Source organism: Prunus persica, chromosome G1 (assembly GCF_000346465.2).
Source record: "Prunus persica cultivar Lovell chromosome G1, Prunus_persica_NCBIv2, whole genome shotgun sequence".
Classification (NCBI taxonomy): Eukaryota; Viridiplantae; Streptophyta; class Magnoliopsida; order Rosales; family Rosaceae; genus Prunus; species Prunus persica.
The window spans coordinates 45,713,422-45,724,231 of NC_034009.1; the positions used below are offsets into that span (position 1 = coordinate 45,713,422).

Genomic DNA, 10,810 nt, shown 5'->3' on the forward strand with positions numbered 1-10,810 from the left:
TTGAAGATGGTACCGTGAGGGCCTTCCTGGGAATTTCGACGAATACAAGGAGCTACAAAGGTTGCAATTTTTCCGAAAGAGAAGTTTTGCTGATTGCATATTGAACTTCAGCATATCAGATCTCTAGGACCGCGAGGCTATACTCCGTTTTTTCTTTTTCTTTTTTTGAAAAGAAATAGTATAGCCGTTCGGCTATACTCGGTTTTATTTTTTTTAAAAAGAAATACTATAGCCGTTCGGCTATACACAAAAAAACCTATAGCCGCGTGGCTATATGCATTTTCAATTTTTTTAAAAAAGAATTAGTATAGCCGCGCGGCTATACTGGATTTTCTCTAATTTTAAAACGGAATAGTATAGCCGATCGGCTCTACTCGGTTTTTGTTATTTTAAAAAGAAGAAATAGTAAAGCCGCCGGGCCATACTGGGTTTTCTAATTATTTAAAAACGAAATAGTATAGCCGCGCGGCTATACTAGGCTGTTTATAATTGTTTAAGAAGAAATAGTATAGCCGACCGGCTCCACTCGGCTTTCGTGTATGAAGTCGAGATACATCTCTTTCCAATATCGCTTGTTTAAAAAAAAAAAAAGTACAGGCGTGGGCCGTGGCTTATAAAAAAACAAAACAAAAGAAGGAGATAATGTTTGAAATTTCCTACTCTCTATGTGAATACTGTACAGTATCAAAGCAGAAACAGAAATCCCTCTCACTGGCTTCCACTCCACTCTCACTCCCAATCCCACTCAACCGTATCTCCTCCTCCTCTTCCTCCTTCTCCTCGTCGTCGTCTAGGCTGATAAGGAAAGAAATGTCGAGGGAGGAGGAAAGGGCAGCAGAAATGGAAAACGAAAATGGCGTATGGGAGGAGGAGCAGTGTCGTCTGTACGAGGCCTACAACGAGCTCCACGGCCTCGCCCAAGCCTTCGACACTCCCTTCGACGCTCCGGCGGTACTCGTGGTGGGCCACCAGACTGACGGCAAAAGCGCTTTGGTGGAAGCACTTATGGGCTTCCAGTTCAACCACGTCGGCGGCGGCACCAAAACCCGCCGCCCCATCACCCTCCACATGAAGTACGATGCCGACGCCCACTCCCCTCTCTGCCGCCTCCTCCTCCCCTCCAATTCCGATTCCCATTCCGATTCTGATTCTGAGCCTCACGAGAAGTCCCTCTCCCTCCAAGAGATTCAGGCCTACATTGAGGCTGAAAACATGAGGTTGGAGAAGGAGCCCTGTCTCTTCTCCGCCAAGGAGATTATTGTTCGGGTCGACTACAAGTATTGCCCGAACCTCACCATCATCGACACTCCCGGGCTTATTGCTCCTGCTCCTGGTCCTAAGAATCGAGCTTTACAGGTGGTCAATTTGCTTATTATTGTACTGAATTTTGAATTGAAATGCTGCTCTTGTGTTTTCTTTGCTGGTCAATTTGGGTAATGTATATCATGAGAGAGAGTAACTATAGTTACATTTATTAGGGAAATTTTTATTTTTATTAGTAAAAATAAATGATTGATGTACTGCGTTAGTCTACTGACTAGGTATTTGTCTTGTCTAAATTGGGGTTTGCAATGGTGATTCTGTTTTGAATTTTGATAGTTGTTTGCTTAAAGCTGATGTCAGGTCCAAGCTCGTGCTGTGGAAGCTCTAGTTCGAGCTAAAATGCAGCATAAAGAGTTTATTATATTGTGTCTTGAAGATTGCAGTGACTGGAGTAATGCAACTACACGAAGGGTCGTAATGCAGGTAGCCACTTCCTTTTCCCCGTTTTAGGCATTGTGTTGTTTATTTAACTCTAGCGTAAAGCTTTGCCTTGGTTGCATCATGTATAGATTGATCCCGAGCTCTCAAGGACTGTAATTGTTTCAACGAAGCTTGATACCAAAATTCCCCAGTTTGCGCGTTCATCAGATGTGGAAGTATTTCTGTCACCTCCCACATGTATGCTTGATGGTTGCATCTTGGGTGACTCTCCCTTTTTCACTTCTGTGCCCTCTGGAAGAGTTGGCTCTGGACATGATTCGGTTTATAGATCTAATGATGAGTTCAAAAAGGTATTTGTGCTTATCTTATATTCATTTTTGGAGAATAAATAACAAGGAAGGATTGCGATGTTCATTCAATGTCCTTAATTTATAATTTCCAAGATTCCACTACTGAGTTATGTTTGATCACTTTAATGATAATAAACGTAATAAACCATAAGTTTTATTGTACATCTCTATTATTTAGTAATTTATAGTAAATTAAGTGTCATAATTTAATCCACTGATCCTTAAAGCAACTTTCGAAGTCAAAATTTGTTTTTTAGTCGACTCTAACTGCTCCCATGTTTCTAACTAATGGTATTTCTACTGGAAGAAACATTTTTCCAGTAGTGATAATTTGGCAGTATAAGAGTTGTAATATGTACGCTGCTGATCCGAACTTTGGCCTGGTATATTTCAGACTTACAGCCACTGAACTGATATTTGCTCTGTTAACCCGGATACAATTCTGTTTACAAAGTGCTTATTGAAAAAGAACGGTTTTTAAGTATATTCTTTTTTTGTTCTTTTCCTTTCTGGCTATACAGGAATTTCAATGTTGAACTATGCAGAATTAGTTAATTAATTAATTAATTAAAATGCTAAACTTCTTAAGCTAATTTTTATGTCAACTCTCTTTGACAAGTCCTTCGTGTTTATTCTTTTAAAACATAAGCATAAGATAGTTTATGCTGGTATAAAATTATGTTTTTAAAATTTTAAAAAATAAAACAGAATCATAGATATGGTTGGTTTGCACTATTTTATTATGCAGGCAATATCATTAAGAGAGATGGAAGATGTTGCAAGCTTGGAGGAGAAATTGGGCCGGTCACTGTCAATACAAGAAAGAAGTAGAATAGGTGTAAGCAAACTTAGGTGTTTTTTGGAAGAATTGCTACAGAAAAGGTGCCCATAGTTTTGATCTTTCGTATTGTGATGAAAATAACATAGTTAATTGTCAACCTGTTAAGTTCCATGCCTAAAAGTTTGGGAAATATATTCTGCAAGGTATATGGATAATGTGCCACTGATCATTCCACTTCTCGAGAAGGAGTACCGGAGCGCAACAAGAAAGATGAATGAAATAAATCAAGAACTCAGGTTTTTAACTGACAAAGCATATTCTTTTAAGTCAATTAACAGATTGGATGCAATTTATGGCACTTTATTTTCTTAAACTCTGATCAGAACATGGATCACGAAGGGGGTTATAACCATTAAGCAAATTATATTTTTCTGGTATTATAAATATTTGATCATTGGTTTCTTTCTTTTATATTGGTTGATTATATTGCATTCTTGTGTTTATGCAGCACTTTGGATGAACTGAAACTAAAAGAAAAAGGAAGAGTATTTCATGATCTCTTCTTGACAAAGGTATTTTTAGTTGAGGCATTCTTTTTTACAAAGAGTTTATGTTATTCTTATCAATATCTCAGCATCTGAACCTTCCGATTATATATTGTACCTTATCTAGTAGAAAACGTGGCATTTGACGCTTGAGAATGTCCTCATGCTATAATGCTGAAGGGTAGGACCACCTTGGCCTCATGCATTTGACAGGATGTGAAGTGTGGTCAAAAGTGATTTGGGCCTTTTTTACTCTTCAGAATTGTTAGGGTGGACGGAATCATGTGAACTATTCATAATGCTTAGTTTCTGTTCGTTTGTGGTAACAATAGAAGTCTCATGATTTCATAAGACATTTCTTTTTTTCCCTTTTTTGATTAATTTGTTTGTTTCAGGGTTTTACGTTGGTATTTTAATGCTTTACAATTTATGATTTCTATTTTGTTTGTATTTTTACTGACAAAAGTTAGCTTTATTCCTCAGCTATCGTTGCTACTAAAAGGAACGGTTGTTGCACCTCCAGATAAATTTGGTAATTAAGCTTAATGTTTCTTATCAGTTATTATCACAAACAATTTAAGCATAAGGTTACTAAAGAAGGATAGCTTTTGTAATCTTTCAAATATCAACATTGCTGTTTCCCGCCCTTTAAGATTGTGCCTTGTTTCATGCTGTGTTGTTGGACTCTTGTTTGTTTTACTTTCATTTATATGTCATTTCTCTTTCAAGGTGAGACACTACAGGATGAGAGGACTAACGGAGGGGCATTTGTTAGCAGTGATGGCCTTCAGTTCCCGCACAAGCTTATACCTGTAAGTTAAAGAATTCTTAGACTGTAAATTTTCTTTTTTCTTTTTCTTCTGTGCTTGCATGTCTTGCATGTTGGTGTCTTTTTTGCTGAAATTTTTTTGCTCTCTCTCTCCAGATTTTTTGGCATGTTTTTTTAATCTTCATATATGAATCAGGCTTGTTTCTTTCTGTCACTTCTAATACTGAATAACACACTGAAAAAAATCAGGCTATTTGTGCTTTCCTTTCTTCGTTTGTCTCTTGTTAACATCTATGTGATAGTTTCTATAAGACTGCAAAATACTAATTGTTTCTGGTGTTCTGGACCCAAACTGACTTGTACCTTTTTAGAGTTTCGTATACATGCATCTAAGCACTGTGTATACTTCATGTGTAGAACGCAGGAATGCGTTTATATGGTGGTGCACAATACCACCGTGCCATGGCTGAGTTCCGCTTTGTAGTTGGAGGAATAAAATGCCCTCCAATTACAAGGGAAGAAATTGTAAATGCATGTGGAGTTGAAGATTTACATGATGGCACAAACTACTCAAGGTATTTATAATTTTATTATATAATCATACTTGTGATACTGGTTTTTAAGCTGTAGTATTTGTGTTCCAAATTTTTCTCAAATTTTTTGTTTTGTTTTCTATTAATCCGTTTCCGTTTTCAAACTTACTTTTTTGATCAATCAGGACAGCTTGTGTAATAGCCGTTGCAAAGGCCCGTGATACATTTGAGCCTTTCCTTCATCAGGTGATGAATAATTTCTCTGAGTAATTCTCACGTTCTTTTCTTCTATCCTTTTTCCTGAGACACGAAGTATCTTGTCTCGTTATGTGTTTAAAAGTCCAATTCATGAACATTATCTAGTGTGCAATGTCCAGTGATTAAATCTCTTGCAAAGAGAATATTATGATCAATACATTTTATTTATGTACTTATTTATCCTTAAAGTCTGTTCCGTTTTAATATATTTTTTTAAAGTCTTAGACATTTTGATTACTGCTAGTCTTAGCCATCTGTGTGAAAATTGATATTTCTCTACTTGTGCAGTTAGGTTGTAGACTCTTGCACATTCTAAAGAGATTACTTCCTATATCAGTCTATCTTCTTCAGGTATGGACTCCACTGTTGTGTAGATTGGTGGCTTCTAATTATTGTGTGCATTTAACCTGCTCAAGTTCTATGCAGTTAATTTTTTCAATTTCTATCTTGGATTCTGCAGAAAGATGGTGAGTATTTAAGTGGCCATGAGGTGTTTCTTAGGCGTGTTGCTTCTGCTTTCAATGACTTTGCAGAATCTACCGAAAGGGCATGTCGTGAAAAGTAAACCAGTTTGCTGCTTATATCTCTTACTTTTTTTAGCAAGTGAATACCCTGTTGAGGCTGTGTTCTTTTGTTTCTTTTTGGCTGGTAGAAATACATTAAAACAAACATTCTTATAGTTCAAAGGAGTTGAAATAAATACAATGTACAACCAAAGGAGTCAACATCCTTATATCCTTTGGGGGATATATCATTTTGGTTTTTGGTATCGGTGTATATCATCAATAGTTTTTTGGTTTTATTTGGATTAGAATGATCATTGGATTAATTGGATATTTCGTTTGATTAAGTGGGTGGGTTATTAGATGGGTATTCAATTAAGGTTTAATTTGGTTCATGTTTGGCTTAATTAGAGATTTTTTCGGTTTGGATTTGCATCTTCTTCCTTCTATTACCTTAAAAAATCATGAAGTTTTTCTGGGTTCTTAGGCTGATACCGGGAAATGTCGGAACTATGGTCAAATATCGGGGAAATGCAGGAAATCAGGGAAATATCGCCGATATGGGGGGAATAAATAAGCTTACCCCCCAGTTTTAGTGTTGACACTCTAAAAATCCGACATGTCAGCCGATATTTTCGTCCTTGCCCACACACTACATAGAATCCTTTTGGAAAATCTCAGTTAATGAAATAAAGTGATTGTAGGTTATGGATTGCAGTCAACCATTAGCATATTTCTTGGGGATTTCGTACTGTAAATAAATGAATTCACAAATTGAAAACACTGATTCCCTAACGCACTCGGAATGCAGAGAATATGATATTACTCTATAAGAAAAACAATGTAAATAACACTGCAAGAGCTCTGAATCTTACCTCTTAGAGTTAAAAGTCAAATTTTATTTGAACTATTTGAGTTACTATGTTTTATGAAATAATGGAAATTAACACTTTAGAGTCAACACACTAGTTGAAAACCCGCCCATCCAGGTTTAACATACTAGTTGTAAGCTCGACCATCCAGGTCACGACTCAGGCCATCCTACTTATCTCGTGAATTGAATGTTGTAGCCCAAAAACTTGCAGCTTTTATGTTTAGAATGTAATTTATTGATTGATTGATAACGGCATCCAATTCCCAAAAATATAAAATGGGGATACCTTGTATAGTCTGGTTTTCTTCAACTGAACCTACTCTTATGATACATATGTTTTTGCTGCAGATGCATGGAGGATTTAGTAAGCACCACCCGCTATGTCACCTGGTCCCTTCACAACAAGGTTATCATAGTTGATTATGAAGGCATATTTACATGTCTTATGCACTAATTTCGAATTGGTGTATTATGTTGCTGTACAAAAATCTTAGAGAGAGAGAGAGAGAGAGAGAGAGAGAGAGAGAGAGAGAGAGAGAGATGAGCAAAAAGGAGAGTTTCTTTAAAAAACTTTATACTTTTTCATATTAAAAAATTTATGTTGTAGAATTTCTAGGATAAATAGATTAATCATCAAATGGTTACTCTAGCCTATCAGATCGAATCCATGACCTATCCTAATCCTATCTCTCCCTCCTCCCCCCCCCCCCTCTTTTTTTTTTGCATAATCCTCATTTTGTTTTTTCCCATTTTCTTTTTCTAATACGGTGGTACCCGGAATATTTAAGCCTTATAATTTTTACATTATTCATTTTGTTGCATGGGACTATCAACTGCTTTTTCAGATATATATCTATGTTTTACGGTAAGTATTAACTTGTTCTCCCTTTGACATGTCTTTTAATGCCTAATTCGTAGAATCGAGCTGGGTTACGTCAATTTTTAGACTCGTTCGCTGGAACAGAACATAACACTATGGGTAGTAATTGCGTACCTGCTGGTATTTCCCAAGATTCATCCTTTGGGTCTGTTGCCAATGAGAAGGATACTAAGTCAAGGGCAGATGTGAAGCTCAGCCATGTGGCGTCTGGCATTGATGTGGCATCTTCTATTCAGACAACAGAAACAAGGCTGGCTGATCTTCTAGATAGTACACTTTGGAATAGGAGGCTTGCTCCTTCCTCTGAAAGGATTGTTTATGCTTTGGTGCAGCAGATATTTCATGGCATAAAAGAATATTTTTTGGCCTCCGCGGAGTTGAAGGTTTGTTATACAAACTGCTTGTTTATGAATGTATTTCTAGTAGTGCGCTGTAATAACCATCAACTGAGTATGCGGAAGAGATAACTAGCCTGCTGTTTTATGAAGAATGACTTGTTTCTTTTATTCTAAATTAAAATATATCTTGTTTATTGAGCTTCTTGGTTTTTTTTTCCTGCTAATAGGCCTTTTATTTTAACAACTCGTGTTTTTTTTTTTTTCGCAGTTCAACTGCTTTCTTCTAATGCCTGTAGTAGACAAGTTGCCTGCACTCCTTAGAGAAGATTTAAAATCTGCTTTTGAGGATGACTTGGATAATATTTTTGATATCACCAACCTGCGGCACTTATTAGGCCAGCGAAAGCGAGACGCAGAGATCGAGCTTAAAAGGGTACTTCAATCATGCCTTAATATTTTTACCCAAACCTGTCAAATGACTGTTTCTCACTGACCCAAACGTACTCACACACAATTGTCTGACATGCTGTTGGTTTTGCAGATCAAAAGGCTAAAGGATAAGTTCAGATCACTGCATAAGCATCTTAGTTCGCATCAAGCCCATTCTACTGCCTTTTCCGACCACCGTTGAGTGTTTTGCAATTCAACATACTGATACGGAAGTCAAATTTGTTGGATGAAAAATGATTTGGTTTTTGTTTTTGGTATTGTGTTTGAGATAACTGCATATTTGTTTTGGCTTAGAGAAATCTAGCGGAGAAAAATCTTAGATCTTTATTTGGACTAGAGGATTGTATTTAGATAACATGTCTTTCTTAATTATACAGTGAGTATGCACTTTGTTAATGGCCTATTGTTGTAGAGATTTGATTCATATACCTATTCTAAGTCTATATGAGACATTTCTGTTCATTGTCTTTAACGTTAGCCTAAAGAAGCAAGAACTTGGTTTGGTTGCCTTCAAATTGGTTTCTTGTTGTCTAGGTTTCCTGATGCCCACGTGTCTTATATGTAGAATTAGCCAACATTGCATTCTTGTTGTTTAGGCTGACTTCAACATTGACGACACCTTTGTTAATGGCCCAACACTTCAGCAAAATTAACAGACTTTCTAATGGAGTTGATGAAAATGGGCAGTGTGAGATACACTGAAAACATTTATCGGAGTCTTATTTATTTTTCTGTGCACTTACTCTCTTCTGTCTTATTTTTTTGGTTTTTGTTTTAAGTTTGTTAAAGCTCAAAAAGTTAAGAGAACCTCAGGAGTATTTAAAGCCCAATATAACATACAGATAAAGGGAAATTGGTCATGTGCTAATCCCACTGAGCTTGGTCCATCACCAAGGATGCTTCATCACAACCAATGATACGTTTTTCCTATGCCAAATAACCAATCAAGCTCACATGTACACAAGTCATGTGGTACACGAGGCTTGCATGAGGGGTTGTAGTGTGGAAAGTTACCGAGGTCCACAAGGCCCATCCAAGCTCTTAGATGATAGAGATTTTGGGTTGCATGGGAGCACAAAAGTTCAAGCCCATTACTTGGAGTTCGCCCATATGGGTAAGCAAATGAGATACTTTTTAGTGCCTCTCTATTACCAGCTCGAAGTAAGTCAATTTCGTTGCTCCCTTTTACTCGTTGGAAACAAGCTGTTTGCGACATTTCCTTTCATCCATAGGAAACAACTAGTTTAATATGCCTCGTTTCCCCTGCTGGAAATAAGCATGTCCGAGTGCCCTCACCTTCTATAAATTGACAACAATGACCTAGGCAAAGACACCCTTCTTTTGGATGCTGCAAAACATGCAGGTCTTTAGCTCATATGGAAAATTCCAGTAAAAGAGAAGAATCCGTGCTCAGAAACACTCCAAGAGGCCTAAAACACGTAGCCATTGGAAGCACAACAAAGTATTGCTCTAAGACTTGTTTGTCATTCAGGATGCTTAGTTCTTGCTAACTCAGAAAATGGGACAATAAATACTTGATTCACCTTTCTACGGCATTCCAAAAAATCTACAAGTCCAACCAAACCTTCCAACAGAAAAAGGACCCCAACAAAGTCATTTAATTGTTAAAACTTATGAAGAACTCAAATGAGTGCCTTTTTTTTTTTTAACCTTGTTTGATTCTTTTTTGACAAATGAAAGGAATATATTTATAAGATACTTTTATAACGGACTAATAAATTCACACAATGGATCAATACACCCACAACAAAGCTATACACCACAACTAGGTATTGAATATATATCATCCTCGCCATCTATATGAATCGAATTGAGGCCTCCTCCAACCAACTGGATAATTAGTCTATTCATAAGTTCACTTTATCTTCAACTATTTTGAAATTAGGTTTATCTTCAACACACTTATTTACGTTTATCTTATATTTCCTACTTCATCTATCTGCCTACTTTAAGCTGAGTAATGTCACATCCGCACACTCCTAAAAAAACAAAAAGTTAAGCGTTGACTCTCAAGGCTGAGAGATTTGTAGGTGAATAGGGTTTTTGTTCGGCTTTGTGTTTGTAATTTGAGGGTTAGAGAGTGAAGTGTTGTCAAATTGCCTTAAAAGAAGTATAGGTAAGTGGAAGTAGCAGTCAGCAATTACCAGAACATGAACGTTAATTGTTGTTTTTATGTGAGTGCAAGATGATCTCGATTGCCGTATTAAATTATTGGTGACTAGTATTCTAAAAGAGAAGCAAAGCCAGAAGTTTAGCTCAAGATTACAATAATTATGAATCCGAAATCATTATTGGTGTTTGGGCACACTCCAAAAGGAATGTGGGCCATATCCAACCTCAAATTGGTCCACGACCAAACCCATATAAACGTGTGCTACGTGGATGAGAAGAGGTGCATGAGATCAGCATGAAGTGGGATGATGAAGTACACCTAATTTTTTATATATTATTTTGTATATACCAAAATGCAAAAATTTACATAATTGGATGAATGTGGCACAGCCACTCACTCTTATTGCAGGCTTGCAGCTGCTTACGGTACAAACAAGTCTCCTCTTTATTTATTATTATTATTATTATTTTTCGAGTGATACATAAACACAAGGAGGGAACCACACTTAGACTGAGATGGGCAAGCTCAGTGCAATTTATAAAACTTTAACAATTTTGGTGCTAATTTTGTAAAGAAATCGATCTTAGCAAGTGAAAATTTGGCAACCCCACCCTTGTAATAATTGATTGTTTACACTCGAACATCTCTCTTATACAAAGTCATTCAGCCATTCATATATATATAGACACAA

General features: G+C 36.8%; 1 protein-coding gene across 1 annotated transcript; it reads left to right on the forward strand.

Moving 5' to 3' along the window:
* Nucleotides 477–8,457, forward strand: LOC18790703 (dynamin-like protein ARC5). Its single transcript, XM_007226935.2, has 16 exons — nucleotides 477–1,356; nucleotides 1,624–1,746; nucleotides 1,833–2,054; nucleotides 2,803–2,936; nucleotides 3,039–3,131; nucleotides 3,344–3,407; nucleotides 3,864–3,912; nucleotides 4,110–4,192; nucleotides 4,567–4,724; nucleotides 4,868–4,928; nucleotides 5,229–5,291; nucleotides 5,401–5,501; nucleotides 6,666–6,723; nucleotides 7,236–7,580; nucleotides 7,804–7,968; nucleotides 8,077–8,457. The coding sequence occupies exons 1-16, from the start codon at nucleotides 643–645 to the stop codon at nucleotides 8,164–8,166; spliced, it is 2,523 nt and encodes an 840-aa protein (XP_007226997.2). The 5' UTR covers nucleotides 477–642; the 3' UTR covers nucleotides 8,167–8,457.